This window comes from Takifugu flavidus, chromosome 18 (assembly GCF_003711565.1).
Source record: "Takifugu flavidus isolate HTHZ2018 chromosome 18, ASM371156v2, whole genome shotgun sequence".
NCBI classification, from domain to species: Eukaryota; Metazoa; Chordata; class Actinopteri; order Tetraodontiformes; family Tetraodontidae; genus Takifugu; species Takifugu flavidus.
In genome coordinates this window covers 9,498,871-9,516,074 of record NC_079537.1, presented here as the reverse complement: position 1 = coordinate 9,516,074, position 17,204 = coordinate 9,498,871, and the positions used below count along the sequence as shown (strand labels likewise).

Sequence of the window (17,204 nt, the reverse complement as noted above, 5' to 3'; positions counted from 1 at the left end):
CATCTGTCAGCGCCGCATCGGACGATAACGCTGCGAAGGCGGCGGCGGCGGCGGCCGGGAAAGAGAGGCCGAGGCTAGCGGTCGACCTTCCAACCAAACTGGTGTGTTCCCAGTACCAACCAGTTGGATCATAAGAGCTTCATTAGCCAAGTCATGCTCACTCATGCATCCACATGTTTCATGCAAGCGTCCCTGTTGCCCCCTGGTGGCAGGCTGCAGAAGGTGGCCATTTGAGGCGGCACTCTGAAAAGTGAGATTTGATAAAATAACGTCGTTTAAAACTTTTTCTTTTTTTTCTTCTTTTTTTTAAAGTCTAAAACCCACATTTGAGAAATACACAAGCGTGCGCTGTGAAATAGTCTCAGGCTCTCATCCAGTCGGAGCAGAGCAGGAAAAGCTCTTAACTGCATGAATCGGTCTGGTAGTCAGGTAACGCTGAGCAAGCACACTGTGTGTGTGTGTGTGTGTGTGTGTGTGTGTGTGTGTGTGTGTGTGTGTGCACCACATTAGCCTTAATGTTTTTTCCCCATCTGATGTTCAGCCAGACTGAAACTCTGAGCCCGAGTCAGACGTTCAGACCACCTATGAAGCCAAAAACATTTGGCTTTACATGTTTTATCTGGCCTGCGACCAGCTTTGACGCGCACGCCGCCCCTCCTGATGCTTCTATTGTGGGTCCAACTGGGGAAGGAGATTGTAAAGATGAGAACGAGACGAGGGGTTCCAGAGTCACAGAGAGGGCGGCAGTGAATCAAAGCCCCGGAATGTTTGAAGTAGGAGAAGAGAGGAAAAGTGTCAGAGCTGCAGGGGCCGACTCAAAGTCACCTGACAAAGGTGGAACTGGATCAGACGGAATAGATGACACCAGTGTCGCCGTGCTTTCACATCTAATTGGAGAAGATAAAAATGTCGTTTCGTGGCACTGAACTCCAGGTCGTTAAACAGCTTTAGTTCTTTTGAATGTGGCTCGTGTCGGCGTGCACGTCTTCCCACTCAGAGTCACCGGTGGGGGGGGGGGGGGGGGGATTTATCTCAGATCACTTCAGGAAGTGCATCGCTGACACATGATCCCAGTCTGAACAGTCCTGGGAGCAGAAAAGTGAAAACCCAATGATAAAACGTCGACATCAAACATGTTTCCTGTTCTATCCGGAGACCGTTGCTATGGGAGACGCGAGCGGAATACCCACCAGACAGGTGAGTGCAGTCAGGTGAGGGTCTACTTTTATTGCCCAACCACACTTTTTCTTCTTCTGCCTCGGGCTTTTCATGGTTTTCAACAGTTATGTCAGTGGGACACCTAGTGGGTGACAGTGGGAAGTGCAACCCTTCTGATAAGAAGCTCGAAGGAAAAACTAGCCCCATCCGTCTGCTCTCATTCTTCATCACTGTTACAACACAGAAGCATAAAGCCTCTCAAAAACTATGGAAACGGCCACGAGCAGTGAGGCCTTCAAACCACAACCGTTGCTTTCTCACCTTTGGAGCTACATTTTTCAGAGACAGGAGGCTTCACACCCTCCACAGGGGCTCAGCATCACAACTGACGCCTGCTCCAGAATATAAGATCAAGCAGTGGCAGGACTGTTAGCATGGGGCCAAGGTCATTCACCCGGGACGGCTACAGACCGAGTCAGATTCCTGAGTAGAAAAAGAAATCAAGTTTAGACGCTTCAGTTTAGACGCCTAAAAATAGATGAAGCTCCAGTTGCAGGTAAAGGGCAGAGCAGAGATGGGACTAAAATCTTAAACAAAATGCTGCTCAATAATGCAGAATTAGCATTCATTAAAGGTCATATTTTACCTCTACGTACTTAAGTCATTGAACGGGTACACTGAATATTTAAACGATAAGAGCATGCTGCATTTATCCTCCATTTAAGATGAATGATGGCGGAGCTCCACTGTGTGAGGAGTTAGCATTATAGGAGGGTGGAGGAAGTGACCCATCCCCCCCTCCCCCACCTTGGTAGTGTCTCAGAATCACACAAATGACCCGCTGAGTAACCTGCTGCCATTAATCAGCCGTAGACCCATCAAATCAGGATCATCAAAGGCCCAGTCCAGTCAGTAAAGGGTGCACAGCAGGGTGTGACCTGAAGACGATCGCGCCTGGTGAATATCAGCTGTAAGGTGGGACGTGCTGCAGTTATTATCAGTGGTTAATGTGCCCCCCAACACATGACCCAAGGATTACAGCATCTAATAAGCTGGACACAAAATAAATGTAATGACATTAGCGCCACTCCTTGTCCCCGAGCGTGGTCTTTTCTGTGTCCCCCTGACTCAGACTGACGGCTCCGATCATGAATTAAACATTAATCCGTCTGTGTCCTGTTTGCCCGAGGAACCTACAGTAGTGAGCGCTTTATTACCATCTCGTCAGAGTGTAATTACTCAGAGCGCGTGCACGCACACCAAAAAGGTCAGATTTTTGACCTTTTTGCTTCCGGTAGACTCCTGGAATCACAGGCCGCCACGGCAACGACACCAAAAAGGGGAATGGGGTGGTGATGGTGACAAACCCGGAGCGACGGCTCAACCCCTGCCTCGCCGTCTGGCTCCCGCCCTCCCCTCGGCTGCAGACAGGGTTGGGCCAAACAGCAGGTGGTGCAGAAGAGAAGCCCGGACATGAGATTTACACATCTCTGCCTCTGACATCTGCACCGGACCAGCGTCCAAGGCAAAACAACCACGTTCTAAAACGTAAGTCAGGCTTTGATTCCTGCGTCTGTTAATGTCTGTGATCTATTTTACTTTTAGGATTCAAAGATTGTGAAAATCCCAGGTGTTTAAACTTTTGCTCTGTCCTCCTTCTTTCTCCTTGAACTGCTCAGTCGTTGCTTCTTTCACCGCCTGTTTGCTTAATCTGAGGTCAAATTGAGCCTTGGACAGTTAGAAAAGAAAGCATCATTCTAATCCTTCACACCTTTCCGCTGCCTCCGTGCACGCTGGGAAGGTGCTGAACTGTTGCAGAGACTATTTTTAAGGCTATTTTTAATAGGAAGGGTTGACCGTTTATGAGTGCAACGTCCAGATCGGGAAAACAAAGGAGGCTGTGAAATGTTCGGGACTGATATGTTTATCTCAACGAGCATTAAAAATCATCAAGTCTGTCCCGAAGAGACAGACGAGGAGTTCAATGCATCTGTTTAAGTCCCACGCTTGAATATTGAGGTCCGACAGTCATTTATGATCCCATTCTCAGGCAAATCGTGCACACCACAGCAAATAAAGCACCACAAATCACTGACTTTGTGCAGGATTTCCCTGTTTCTTCTTCTTCTTCTTCTACTCTTTCTTTTTATTTTCCCCGTCTTTCTGCTCCGCAGCTCAGGTGTCAGAACACGAGTGTCTTGGACCAAAACCTGCTGAATAAAGATGGACCTGGAGAGACAAAACAGCACCCAAATCCGATGACTGGAGAGGGGAAATAAGTCCACCCTCTAATCTCAGGACTGCGGTTCAGACGAGACAGGGATGCGGCGATTGGGTTACAAACCCCAAAGACAAAGTTAGGACACGGAGACGCGTCTTTTGCCCGAGGGATGATCGATAGATGAACCTCGATGACAGAAGGGCACGAATGCATCCTCGACTGGGCCCCTAGGAGACGTACGCTGGAACTAACAGGCTCCGATGATGTAGTTGCTACGGGCGACGTGCATGTGGCCTGTGAGACACGCTCCAACCATGGTCAGTATGGAAGAGCAGCCCACCTCTCTGCTCTGGACGTACGTTAACAACACAGAGCGCCTGAATCTCTCCCTCGAGCACAACTCCACGTATTTGACCGAGGACGGCGAAAAGTACCACTCCTACATCGTCGGCCTCTTCCTGTCCTGCATGTACACCATCCTCCTCTTCCCTATTGGATTCATCGGCAACATCTTAATCCTGGTGGTCAACCTGAACCACAGAGACAAGATGACCATCCCCGACCTTTACTTCGTCAACCTGGCCCTCGCCGACCTCATCCTGGTGGCAGATTCCCTCATCGAGGTCTTCAATCTGAATGAGAAGTATTACGACTACGCCGTGCTCTGCACCTTCATGTCCCTCTTCCTGCAGGTCAACATGTACAGCAGTATTTTCTTCCTGACGTGGATGAGCTTCGACCGGTACGTCGCCTTGGCCAGCTCCGTGAGCAGCAGCCCGCTGAGGACTATGCAGCACGCTAAGCTCAGCTGTGGCCTCATCTGGATGGCCTCCATCTTGGCCACCCTTCTGCCCTTCACCATCGTGCAGACGCAGCACCGGGGCGAGCTGCACTTCTGCTTCGCCAACGTCTTTGAGATTCAGTGGCTGGAGGTCACCATCGGCTTCTTGGTGCCCTTCTCCATCATCGGCCTGTGCTACTCCCTGATCGTACGAATCCTCATGAGGGCCCAGAAGCACCGTGGGTTGTGGCCCCGGCGGCAGAAGGCCCTGCGCATGATCGTGGTGGTGGTCCTGGTGTTCTTCATCTGCTGGCTGCCGGAGAACGTCTTCATCAGCATCCAGCTGCTGCAGGGCACGGCCGACCCCTCCCGGAGGACTGCTACCACCCTGTGGCACGACTACCCGCTCACGGGCCACATCGTCAACTTGGCGGCCTTCTCCAACAGCTGCCTCAACCCAATTATCTACAGCTTTCTGGGAGAAACCTTCAGGGACAAGCTGCGACTCTTCGTTAAGCAGAAGGCCAGCTGGTCGGTGGTGGACCGTTTCTGTCGCCACGGCCTTGATTTACACCTGCCCGTGCGCACCAAGGTGTCAGAGGTGTGACCGCGGCCGCTCGGGGGGGGCGCCGTGCACGAAGTGGGCGCTTAGAGCTGTTCACACGAACGCGATTTATCACCTCAGCTTCCTGTCTGTCGGAACCTTTCAGAACAAAACAATTAAACACCAGAAGATGCCAAACTGACTTCCCTTAAAGCGCATTACGTCACCATTAATCACGAACGACGTCGGTAGATAAAACCAGAACTTTTGATAAAATGCTGCATATTATTCCTTCAGGTAAGACCTAATGGTTACTCTTACCTGTGTATTGTAAGAAGTACATCACACATTTAAAATACTCCATCATCACCATGGTAACCCACAAAATGTGTCTACTGTCGTGCTTTAAATGCATTAAATGCAAAATCCGTTGTTATGACGACCTATACTGCTGTTTCCATATACTATTTACATACTGTATTCTATACTGTGTTCACTTCTTTGCATTGCTCTCTCCATGCAGCCAACAAGCCCGTTCACCAAATGTTGTTTAATTTTTAGAACTAAGGACAGTTGTTTTTTTCTTTTTTTTTTTGCAGGTATATGGTGTTTTCATTTCATTTACATTTAACAATTAAACAGTTTTAAAGCTGTAAAGGTTCTTCCATTGGTCATTAATTGCCCAATACAGGTAACCATGATACGCTGTTACGCTAATACGAAGATTTCCTTTTGTTTACTTATTAGAGCCTCCAAACCGGAGATTTTAGAGAAGCCATAAAGTTTTACAGCCTGCACTTGTTTGCTCATCGGCCACAGCAAGCATTATAAATTCTTCCTCCGACTGTAGCGCCGCAATCTTCCCTGAAATTCACAACTCCGAGTGCAGAGTATCGCCTTCAATTAGCGTCAGCTTGCAGACGCTAATGTGCTGCAGCAGGTGTGCCTTCAGGATTTTATACCTCCAAATGAAGTCCGTGTCTCGCCAGCCTGCGTTGGGGCTGAGCAGAGATGATAGCGTGACTGGGAAAACCGGGAATCCAGACCACAAACTGTTATTCCAGCTGTAACAGTCCTGCAGCCTGGGAAAATTGGCTGATGTGATTGTTTATTGGAGGGCTGCAAAAAATGCTAAACTTGTTGTGGAACATGTTGCTAAAATGGTTCCGCGTGACGCTGCGCTTGCAGGGTTGGATGCAGCACATCCACCGTGCGGGACAGCTCTCCGGGAATTGTCACTTTGTTTGACCTTTGGTCTCCAGGAAGACTCCTCACGTGTGGAGCGAAAGTGAAGAGGGATCTTCTGTAAAGGGCAAACGACCCAATCACGGCCTGAAAAGCAGACGGGTCAGGATTCGATCAGAGCGTCGGGTTTACTGACGTCGGCAAGCTCCGCCCACTCAGACCCCAGAGCCAAGACCCCCCCCTCCCCAGTTCAACGGCAGCAAGGAGACGACAGATGATCTTCAACACACACGCTCTGTGAGAAGACGTGGACAGATGATTTGTGTGTGCAGCTGAGACCACTGACTGAGGTCAAAGGTTTGCGGTGACTGACGTCACACCAAGGGGGGGGGGGGGCGACTTTTCCCCTCGCTCTCATTCAGGACTTCCTCTGGATTAGATAAGGAATTCATCTGCAGGGGGGGAAATGTAATATTTTTTATAAGATGGTCATGATTTGATCACTATTTGACAACTCAATGAGCCGCTTCAAAAATGTCTCTTAGGTAAGAAAGTGGTCGGTGTTGTACATTAAGTGAGGGGTTGAGGGGGGGCATAGTAAACCAATTACAATTGCTTTATGCATAAATACATAGCAGAGACTTGTTGGACTCCTGCAGCTGAATAATGGATCAGACATATAATTGCATTTGTAAATTAAAATGTCTCAAGGGAAAAAGGAGCCCAAAAGATCAAATTATCCTCCCAGACGCACAAGGACACAAAGAAGTTTGTACTTGTTTGGAAAATGAAGAGACAGACTGTATCGACCTGGTTATTGCCAAAATTCGCTGTGTGCCCAATTTCATTATCTGTAATGTGTGTTTATTTTGGGTCCATTTCTCCCATAGGTGGGCTGGCAATAAGTGGCACTTATATAAATATAAGATATGGAGTAAGTGCAATATCTTATAACACTAAGATGCCAAATGTAAATAAGTAAACAGTAAAATTTGAATTTAAATTGTGTATTCAAGCACACCTCGGGTAATCTGTCATAAAACGTCCGTTTTCTTGATCACTATCCGTGATATTGTATTGTAATGAAATATGCACGTTAAATGGGACGGAAAAGAGGAAAATATGAGGGGGAAAACCCCCCAAACTGTCTAATGTGTCACCGCTGACGAGCGGCCGACCGCGGCGCACTGCGCATGCGCACTTGATTGTTTTGACTGAAAATGCCGTCGGTTTCGAAAACGGCGGCCAATGCGTCCCCCCAGACCGAGAAACCTACACACTATACGTGAGTAAAGCTGCTGCTCGCGGGCTGCCGATTCCCTCGCGTCGGAAAACCTTATTCCCGAGAGCACCTACGCGCCTTTGCACGACCCGCATTCCTAAACTCTTGTGCGTGTGGAAAACATGGAGCTTTTCCTGGCTTTGTGACTGACGAGCAGCGACTGCACACGGACCAGCCTGGCGATGAGGACGCCCTAAAACGGCTCGGCTGGGCGGCCAGTCGACAGCGGATGGGTTTTGGGTTATTTTTGGGGAGTTAAGGGGTTGTTTTTAACAAACCGTGGTGTGTTACAGTGTCAACTCGTTCCGCTAAACGATTAGCCAGGAACTTGCTAACCAGTCTGCTTGTAAATAGCTCGGCCTTATTTTGAGTTCCCTCTTGTTACGCACTTTTCTGGACGTACGCTCAGGCTCTAGCAACAAGTGTTACGTCAAAATACGTCCGTAGTTTACTCTCTGAATATGGAGCTAACGCCGATGACCCAAAACATGTAATATTGTATATCACTAGCGATACGACGCGACTCTTTGGCGTGCCAATGTTTTTTTTTCTTTTCTGTTTTTCATTTATTTCTCAGCTCACGAAAACAATGATAATGTTAGGGTTTTTTTTTGGTCGTTTCAGGTACTTGAAGGAGTTCAGGACAGAGCAGTGCCCGTTGTTCCTGCAGCACAAGTGCACGCAGCACAGACCTTTTACGTGCTTCAATTGGCATTTCCTCAACCAGCGTCGGAGGCGACCCATCAGGAGGAGAGACGGAACTTTCAACTACAGCCCCGACGTCTACTGCACCAAGTACGACGAGACCACAGGCCTCTGTCCGGATGGAGACGAGTAAGTCTGCGTTTGGGTTGTCGGTGCGTCGGGAAGGTGACGGTTAAGTGTGTGCGTGCGTGCGTGCGTGCGTGTGTGTGTGTGCATTAATGGTTCAGCATCAGTGTAAATGCTGAGGAACTTTTCCCTTTATCAGCCAGCACTGTTTAATTCATTGTATCCAGACAATATTAAGACGGTGAGTTTCACATATGAAGTTTATATGTTACATTTAATTCTCTACAAATCATTTCTGATTGCATTTATTTATTTATTTACCCTTTAATCCATAAAATCTAATGGTAATATTTTGCAGCTTCAAAAAAATCCTCGAAAATGGACGCCGGCGCTCTGATAATTCTTCATGTAGCAATGGCTGCTATTTTTGTATGACCTTGTGTGTTACTATAGCAACTGTTGCTACTCAAGAACAGGAACGAGGGTTTATTCAGAGGTTGTTGTGATATTAATGCCTTTACTGTTGGAGTGCTTCATGGCTATTCATAATAAACAAGGTTTCAGGTGAATTTGGGAGATTTTTGAGGCCTTTTTAACAAAATGATTGTCTCATTCCTTACGCAGCTAAATATTTGAACCTGTTCTTGCCTGTGTCTCTCAGCTGTCCTTATTTACATCGGACCACCGGTGACACCGAGCGCAAGTACCATCTACGCTATTACAAGACTGGCAGCTGTATTCATGAGACGGACGCCCGGGGGCATTGTGTGAAGAATGGCCTCCACTGTGCGTTTGCTCACGGGCCACATGACCTCCGACCTCCGGTCTACGATATCAGGTGATGAAGCAAAAGCAAATAATGGTCTCTCCTTTCTCGGGTAAACTTTTCACTTACCAGCCTCACAGAGAAGCAAATTAGCCAGAACTTAAGGGAACCGCTGTAGCGGGGGGGCTTTTACAACAAATGTGGTGCTAAAAAACACGCTTTCTTCCTCTTTGTGCCGCAGTACAGCAAAAATAGGCTGACAGGAAGCGACCTTGAGAGGTTTCAGTAATTCCAGGTGTATTTTTAAGGCGCCGGCCTCAATAAAACGAGTCTTTTTCAGCAATGTGAGCATCGCGTCGTGGGTTCACGCAGCTCCGTGTTCATACGATGCACCGCATTATATTGCAGAGAGATACAAGCACAAGAAGCTCTTCAGAATGGCCAGCTGGGGTCCGGAGAAGGTATTCCCGACCTGCAGCCTGGGGTGTTAGCCAGCCAGGCCATGATTGAGAAAACCCTGACGGAAGACCCCCGCTGGCAGGGTGAGCCAGCTCCGCTCTCAACACCCACAGTTTCTATCATCTCCCCGGTGAATGTGAAATGATGTCTTTGCCTTTATTTCCCCTGCAGACACCAACTTTGTTTTATCCAACTATAAAACGGACCAGTGTGCTAAACCCCCGAGACTATGCAGACAGGGCTACGCTTGTCCCCACTATCACAACAGCAGAGATCGAAGACGGAACCCCAGAAAGTTCAAATACAGGTAAGCTGTGCTGAAACTCAGGCTTCCTTCCTTTGTGTCAGCGCGACGAGATTTGTAACCGTGGCTGCAGGTCGACGCCCTGTCCGAGTGTGAAACACGGGGACGAGTGGGGGGAACCATCAAAGTGTGACAGCGGCGACAGCTGCCAGTATTGTCACTCGCGCACCGAGCAGCAGTTTCACCCAGAGGTGAGACCGTCGGGCGTCTGCAGCACCGACCCGTCTCACCGTTGCCGGGGTTTGAACCGTTGCCCTTTTGTTTTGTCCTCCCAGATCTACAAATCCACCAAATGCAACGACATGAGGCAGAACGGATACTGTCCCAGAGGACCATTTTGTGCTTTCGCACATGTAGGAAGTAAGTTTTGCTCTTCGTACGCCGTCGGAGCTCTGATTATTTCTGGGACTGTGAATAAAACCCGGATTCTTTCAGGAATTCCTTCCAGCGAAGAGACCATGAACTCACTGCTGACGGTGATCCAGTCCGGATCACAGTCCCAGTTGGGCTCCCAGCAGTATTCCGAGTGTCCAGTCAGCGAGTGGAACAGCGGATGCAACCCCAGCGCGAACGCCACCAGTAGCAACGGACAGGTAGGAGGCGCACGTGGGAACCTCTGACCTGCTCGGCAGAGGGAATTCCTTCACCTGAGGAGACCTTTGCGTCTATCCTCGTTATCCCGAGGGGGCGTTTATGTTTCCATCACGCTCGCTTTTCCGTTCAGCACATTTCCACCCCGTTATTTTCACCATCCTGCCATCACGTTCACGAGCTCATCTCTCTCTCTCTCAGGTCTCGTGTTGTAATGTCTCGCCCGTAACGCCGAGCTCAGGAAGCGACAGTCTGGTGTCTCCGCTGGGATCCAGCGGCAGGCCCAAATCCATACCTAACAGTAGTTTATGTTTAGAGTCCAGCGCCTCGGTCTCGTCTCACTACCCTAAAGCTCCGGGCTTTGAGCGAGAAGATCAGGTACACGGAGCGACGCACGCTCACCAGGTTACAGGCGCTTTCTTCATTTTTCCTGCCATTTTCATTTTTCTCTGTTTTGAATTTAAATCGCTTCATCTGTTGGTTATAAGTGTCAGTTTGGCAACGAAGCCCTCAGCTTTTGCTCGTGACTGAGAATCCTCCGAGATGTTTGATGAGCTTCTGCGTATGCATCGTGGCGTGAGCTGAAATCTGCTGTTTTTTTTGTTTTTTTTATCATTTTTAGATTAAAACCAAGGGGCAGCTCGATCCGAAAATGTTGGACCAAGACAAACTGGTTTGTTTTCTGATTAAACTTGTGAATTTGGTGTAGCAGATCGTTAAGGAAGCCCCAGTTCTGAGGTGTGATGTGTGTGTAGATGCAGAACTCTGTGTTTTCCACGGTGTACCCTTTGGCGTCGAGCTTCACCTCCAGTATAACATCCAGTCTGGCCTCCAGTATTGGTTCTGAAAGTTCCTCCCCCACCACCTTGTCAACCATGAATGCAAAAGCTACTCCGTTCTACCCGGGGAGCAACACGGTGGAGTCCGTGATCGGTACGTCCCTGTCTGATCCACCTGCGGGGGAGGGGGGGGTCCTGTCTGATCTGACGGTTCTGTTTCCTCCCAGGATCCGCTCTGGACCTGAACTTCAGCGATATCAACGTGGCGTCTCTGGATAGAGAGTTGGAGGAGCGAGACAGCAGCGCGGGGATGCCGAGTGAGGACAATACGTCAACATTTAAACGTTGGGTCATTTCAGAATTGACAACAGTCTCATTTGTCCGCGCAGGTCAACGGGCGCTCGGGGGATCCGCTCCCGTCAACATTCCGGGCTCCCTGGCTCGATCGTCCTCTTTTAACTCCTCGTCATCCCTCTCCACGTCCCCGCTCAGCTCCCTGTCTCAGTCTCTGTCCCAGTCCCTGCTGTCTGCCGCTGTGGCACAGCAGAATACACAGACGAGCGTGGTAGCCAAGCAAGAGCTGGGCCTACGGGGAACACCCACCTCCTCCTCCCAGAACTCCCTGGGTACGCTGCTGCTGTGGCCTCTCGCTGGAGCTTGGGGGGGGGTTGGATACCTCATGTAACTGGTTTTGTCACTCTTTCAGGCTTGAACGGAGGTGCTACCAGCATCTGGGACTTTGTTAGCGGCAGCTTTTCCCCGAGTCCATCTCCAGTTTTCAGCAGCCTGCCGTCCACGAGCAGCAGCGGCGATCTGGCTCGGCTCTTCAGAGACTTGGAGGAGGCCAAGAAGAAGCTCAAGCAGTGGGAGGAGGCGTGGCTCCAGGTCAAACAGGTCAGTGCTTTCAGCAAACCTTCACTGCCGCGCGTGTTTTAATAGCAGAGTTACGGACTGGTTTTGGTTGTAGGCGTGTGAAGCCTGTCAGAAAGACACCCATGAAGCGAAGGAACAGGCGAAATCGGCCGAAGCAGAGCGGCAGCTGGCAGAGCAGAAGTGGGAGGAAACGGACCGCAAGCTGAAGGAGCTCCAAGGAGACTTTGACGTGCTTTGCCGCACGCCTGGAACACCTCTCCTGCGTAGCTACGGCGAGCTGGAACAGCTCCCGCTGTCGAAGCTTCACTCCCTCCAGAGTCAGCTGCGTAGTGACCTTGACCTCATAGACGGGGTAAGAAAGACGAGCCCACACACGGCATTTCATTCGTAGCACCTAAAGTAGCGGAGAAGCACGTTCACAGCTACCGTCGGGCCTGCTAGCTTGACAAAGTCTGCATGAACTGTGTTGAGATGCAGCTGATGCCGGTTCTCTCTCCCCCCCCAACAGGTAATTTATCAGCTTCAGTCAAAGAAATGTATAGTTTGCCAAAAGCATGATCGTTGCATCGTTCTGCAGCCTTGCCAACATTATGTACTATGTGAGAACTGTGCACCTAGTAAAACAGAATGTCCCTATTGTAGAACAAAAATATTGAAGTGGTAATGTACAATTACTCCAGGTACTATTTAAAGATATAGCCTTTTTAAAATGTGCTAATAGCAGATTCATTTCCGAGGCAGCCATGTCTGTTTTCATAGCAGTGGGGGAATTGATTTATTATAATGATGTTTGACTGGAAAACCACCTCTTCTGACCATTTCACCTTAAACGGGACCCATCCAACCCGCGAGAACGCCGGAAATAAGACGGTGTGGGCGATAAACGACAAAAGGTCCAGAACAGAAGGATCAGAGGGATCCGTAAAACCTCCCAGAATGATATGGAAGTCTACACAAAACACGTGTCGATGTTTTGTTTTTTCACAAAAGCTAAAAATCATGAAAAAAAAAACAAAGAATCGGTGTGTGTCAGAGGCACCGACGGAGACATTTCAAGAATGAGTTTTTCCGAGAACAAAAGCTGCGTCTGTCAGAAAAGGGAATGAAAGGACTCTGATTGTTGAGAAAGTAACAAATGTTGGGCAGACGTGTCAGACAGTCGGAGCTAAATATGCAGATTTGTTCCTCTGGCTTGGATCTGAAGGAGGAAACGCCATTTTAATCCCAAACGTTCGCCAGTCAGGCATCATTATTCCGACCAAGAATTCAGATTTCTTACTAAAGCACTTTGTTGACCTGGGACTTTACTAAAGGGGATGATAGAATATTGCTTTAAGCTGCTTTGTAGGTCTTCTTTTGTGTCTTTTTTTTGTAGATCGGTATATATTTTTTTCTATATAAGCTAATGTCTGAAGCTTTTGTTGTGTACTGTGAAACGTCATTTGAATATTACCTGTTTCCTATAGTGAAATCATGGCATGGTTCTATATATTCTATAAGATTTCCTAGTAAATGACAGAATACTTTCTACTTTCATAGATAGATTTATAAAATTTCAATCAATTAAGTGCAAATTTAAATGCATTTTAGGCGTAACCAGCAACTGTAATATGGGTAAGGCACACGCTACACGTCAAGGCTGTTAAATCCGATTTGTAGATTCATGTAGTCGTTAGCGACGCACGTACGGCGTTTAGCCGAAGGCTGAACTTTTCCTTTTATTTGTGGCGCAGGAAGTTCAACCTTCTCCAGAACATATCGGCCTCTAACTCCCAAGTGCCTTGCCTTAGTTGAGGAGGTTATGTGGAGGATTTGGGGCCGACGCGGCTGCAGGTTTCTCGTTAACCCCTGCACAACGACCGTATGTGTAAATATCATTTGGCCCCTGCGACGATTCAAGCAAAGCCGTCCCGGCTCTGTAGCCCCGCCCCCTCGCCGCCCGTCTGCTCATCCTCCGGCTGCGGTGCTCTTTTGATGCAGCTTTGAAATTCAGTTTCACTTTTGGGAGTATGCAAACACGGCACCGCAAAATTTGTAATTATTCAGCAGCGATGGAAGAATCCTGGCGAGTTTTTTAAACAAGATTTTGTCTTTAGGCTCCTCTAAAATGACCTCCTACTGTGCTGAATTCGCTTTAAATTCAATAAAAACACACCTACAGGTTGACACTTTGCTACGTATTAATATGGGGAGGTGCATTGTTTACATTCACATTAATGGCAATTAAGTAACTCAGAGGAATATATATATATATATATATATACATATATAAAGGGGTTTATGCTATTTAGTGTTTTCCTTCTATTCCACCTTTTGCAGCACCCTAAACACTTCTTATATTGCATGTTATGCGATATATAAACCAGCTCCATTCTAAAAAAGCGGCCGCTCTGTGTAACACTGCCAGAGTATTTGTATAAACTTATTTTTCGTGTAGTCGATGCATCTGCGAGCTTCAGGAGAAGGTATTAACCTAGTTTGGTGTTTCACGTTTAGATGTCTGAATGTCGTTCTGCCTCCATCGTGCTGAAAGTGAGAAACCGCCTCCGTCTAATGCGCGTTTTAATCACCCGTATGAGCGCCTGGTGCTGGCGCAGTCATGGGTCGGCTGAAGGATTTTGGGGAAGGGAAGGGGGGGGGTCCCCATATTTGCAGCTAATTCCCCAGGAAGTTTAGGTGCGAGGGTCCAGAAAAGGAGCCAAGCGGGTTGGTAGCTAACGTCAAGTCTTTGATGGTTTACGTCTGTAGATTTGAGCCCTCTTTCTAACATCGCCGTTTTACCAAAGACTGTTATTTCATTTGTGCATTTCATCGTTTCTTTAAGTTATTTAGAGGAAGGTAACCACCTAGGACCTTAAATAGATGTTGATTCACAGTAAGTTTAGCTGTAGTGGTGCATGGCTTCACAAAAACAACATAAAAGGAGAAAAAAAACGCGGTTATTGGTATATTTGATGTAGTGTTGCGTTCATGGCAGGTTTGGTCACCTTAAGAGGAGTCGTGTCGCCATCAATTTCATCTACGGGGGAAGGAGCAGAGATGTGCGGCCCTGAAGTGGCCGCGTGCACTTCAAGTGTCGTTACATTGTGTCGTTAACGAGGCTTCGGTCCTCGCTCTGGTTCATAGTGTTAATCATTTCTGATCAGGCAGGAGACGGACGACTGTTGCAAACACCGACGTCATTAAAACTCTTCCGATCGGTTCTTTGACTCTAGAAACGGAGCCAGTTTGGATTTTCTTTAAATTCCTACAAAAACGTCGGCGCCTCTTTTTATTGATCGCCCCATCAATGCGAGGAGATTTTTAAAAAGTCCAATTAGGATCAAATTTCCAGTGCCTTAGACTGTTTTTGTGACTCCTGTGTATCCAGGCAACTGGAGCTGAGCACCAGTTTAGCTGACTGGTCCGTCTGGATTTGCCACACGACAAAAGAAATTGGATCTGGCACCAAAACTCGGGGGAAAAAAGCAGCAAATAGCCCAAAATGTTGAAAAGGAGCCGTACTGACGCATCACCTGCGCTGCGGCGGGAGACTTTCATCCATTTCTCCGTTATTGTCAGTCTTTTGTCTTCATTTTTTGTTTTGTTTTTAATACTATAAAAGTGGAGCCAGATGATTTATGCAATCATGTACATGTGATGATAATTGGAGCTGTTCTGATGATTAAAGCAGCGGTGGCGGCGGCGGCAGCCAGGTTATTCTAACATTAGAAGCCCAGAAGTATTGAATGTATTAGTCCTAATTAGATTTTCCATGAAGAGGCCCCTGGATGTCGCTTCATTCATCACGATGTAGCACCCAGTTGTGAATTTCTGTCCAATCAAAGTGTTGGAAGTGAAGCGAGCGCGAGCTCTCAGGTGTGGGTTTGCGAGCGGACGGCGGCCGAGGACGGAGGCGTTCCCCCTCCAGGAAAGACCTCCCTGATTCTGCGAGGAGCCGCGGGGACGTGGGACACCAGTTTCTGATCACTCTGTTGGTATGTTGATGGTTTCTGTGTTGTGGATGTAAAATAGGCTTCTTTTTTTTTTTTCTTTTCTACATCAGGATTTTGTGCTGCGTATGTTCTGTAATGTATCACTAGTTTGTTAACACTTTAAATTGTTACAGTTATGCAAATGGTTTACAGAAGTTCACAATTATTTTTATCATCTTGGGAATTAAAATAATTTTTTCATCTGAAGTGCGTGAAGCTCTTGATTCTAGACGAGACGCTGAGCCGGGTCGCGGCGACGGGTGTATCATTCCTGCCAGCAGGGGGCGGTGGGAGCTGCAGGAGCCCCTCCATGATGGGACCTGGTCTGGCAGCCAGGGTCAAAAACCCAACACTTTAGCAGGAAAGGACCTTAGACTCTCAGGAGACAGTCCCTCCAGGCAGAGCCCAGTCAGAGATCCAGAACTCAGAGACCCACCAGCACCAGTGGGAAGCGCGTCGGCCAGAAGACCAGACCGGTCCAGACTCTGAGGGACGAGAGAGCAGGTGGACTCAAACAGCCCACGTTGTCTCACTCTCTGGGCTTTGGCTCCAGTCAAAGTCGCCATCTGCTCCTCAGAGGTTGACCAGGACATGCTGATGGACCTGGCAGGGCCACCCCCCCCCCCCCCCCCAGACAGGGAGCAGATGACCGTGAAGCCTCTTCTGCCTCCACTGATCCCTTCAGGTCTGAAGGTGCAGCTTCACGACCATGAACAGGAGATCTGGGCGCCGCCGATGCCCTTCGAGACTTCTAACTTCTCCCCGCATGTTTTCCGAGTACTTTATCATTTCAGGGAGATATCTGAGTGTTTAGTTTGGCTGCTGAGTCGGGCTCTAATAAATCATTCTGGGATGTTCTTGGCAGTTTTGTCGTGAGCGTGAGGACAGCGCGGATCAGTGTAAACAGCTGGATGTTTGTGTTGGAGAGGCCGAGCCTTTGCCGTCGTTGTCGAGGGCTTCCTTTCATCATTGTTCGCCCTGGAGTTTAAAACATAAATATTATATTGGAGAAAGGTATTGGACCCATCTTAGAAATCCTCTGGTGATTAAATACCTGCTGTTTTTATTTGGGGATCTGCCGTCTATAAAGCTGGACTGTTCAGACAGCGAATGTGTCCATAACTGGTCTGTGCTGGACTTTCCTAAACTCACCAAAGATGAGGGGATCAAGCTGTTCCTGAGTCAGACTGCGTGGGTCCAGCTAATTCCACAGCACCTCCTCCACAAGCCCTGGTCTGAAGCGGTGACGGGAATGTTTAATGTTCTCTCCACCTCTCTCATTATCCTCCACCTCTGTGGCAGGTGTCTCCATCCAGATGTCGACACGTCCTGGTTATTGGAAGAATATTTTTTTGAAGAATTATGAATTTATTTATAATGAAAAATATAACACCTTTTCTGCATGATCCATTAAAAAATCTTCAAATACTTCTGGGATTATCCAGCAGGTATTTGAAATTTGTGTAGAGAAAATTAGTAGAGGGAAAATTCTCTTTCTTTACAAGATATTTCCAAC

The 17,204-nt window shown here is 48.1% G+C and overlaps 2 protein-coding genes across 5 annotated transcripts; both read left to right on the top strand.

The window, feature by feature from the left end:
• The first annotated feature begins 51 nt into the window (after positions 1-51).
• On the top strand, positions 52-5,361 carry gper1 (G protein-coupled estrogen receptor 1). The gene is made up of 3 exons (XM_057014565.1): positions 52-1,197; positions 2,457-2,706; positions 3,333-5,361. Exon 3 carries the CDS (start codon positions 3,667-3,669, stop codon positions 4,765-4,767), a length of 1,101 nt encoding a protein of 366 aa, XP_056870545.1. The 5' UTR covers positions 52-1,197; positions 2,457-2,706; positions 3,333-3,666; the 3' UTR covers positions 4,768-5,361.
• Positions 5,362-7,059: 1,698 nt separating this feature from the next.
• unkl (unk like zinc finger) lies at positions 7,060-15,895 on the top strand. Of its 4 annotated transcripts, none has more exons than XM_057014226.1 (16): positions 7,060-7,174; positions 7,796-8,005; positions 8,604-8,780; positions 9,117-9,250; positions 9,339-9,474; positions 9,545-9,662; positions 9,747-9,831; positions 9,907-10,064; positions 10,264-10,467; positions 10,685-10,735; positions 10,818-10,995; positions 11,069-11,158; positions 11,231-11,467; positions 11,548-11,735; positions 11,809-12,066; positions 12,223-15,895. In XM_057014226.1, exons 1-16 carry the CDS (start codon positions 7,110-7,112, stop codon positions 12,376-12,378), a joined length of 2,445 nt encoding a protein of 814 aa, XP_056870206.1. In that variant the 5' UTR covers positions 7,060-7,109; the 3' UTR covers positions 12,379-15,895. The 4 variants fall into 4 exon arrangements, with proteins under 4 accessions (XP_056870206.1, XP_056870207.1, XP_056870208.1 ...); XM_057014227.1 differs by having other exon boundaries at positions 7,078-7,174; positions 10,264-10,440; XM_057014228.1 differs by having other exon boundaries at positions 7,078-7,174; positions 15,085-15,895.
• The last annotated feature ends 1,309 nt before the right edge of the window (positions 15,896-17,204 follow it).

Bases quoted from the DNA above. Each gene is read 5' to 3' on its own strand.
- gper1 (XM_057014565.1), top strand. From the start codon at position 3,667: ATGTGGCCTGTGAGACACGCTCCAACCATGGTCAGTATGGAAGAGCAG.
- unkl (XM_057014226.1), top strand. From the start codon at position 7,110: ATGCCGTCGGTTTCGAAAACGGCGGCCAATGCGTCCCCCCAGACCGAG. The intron at 8,006-8,603 runs GTAAGTCTGCGT...TGTGTCTCTCAG, and splicing joins CTCTGTCCGGATGGAGACGA to CTGTCCTTATTTACATCGGA. The intron at 9,251-9,338 runs GTGAGCCAGCTC...TTTCCCCTGCAG, and splicing joins GGAAGACCCCCGCTGGCAGG to ACACCAACTTTGTTTTATCC.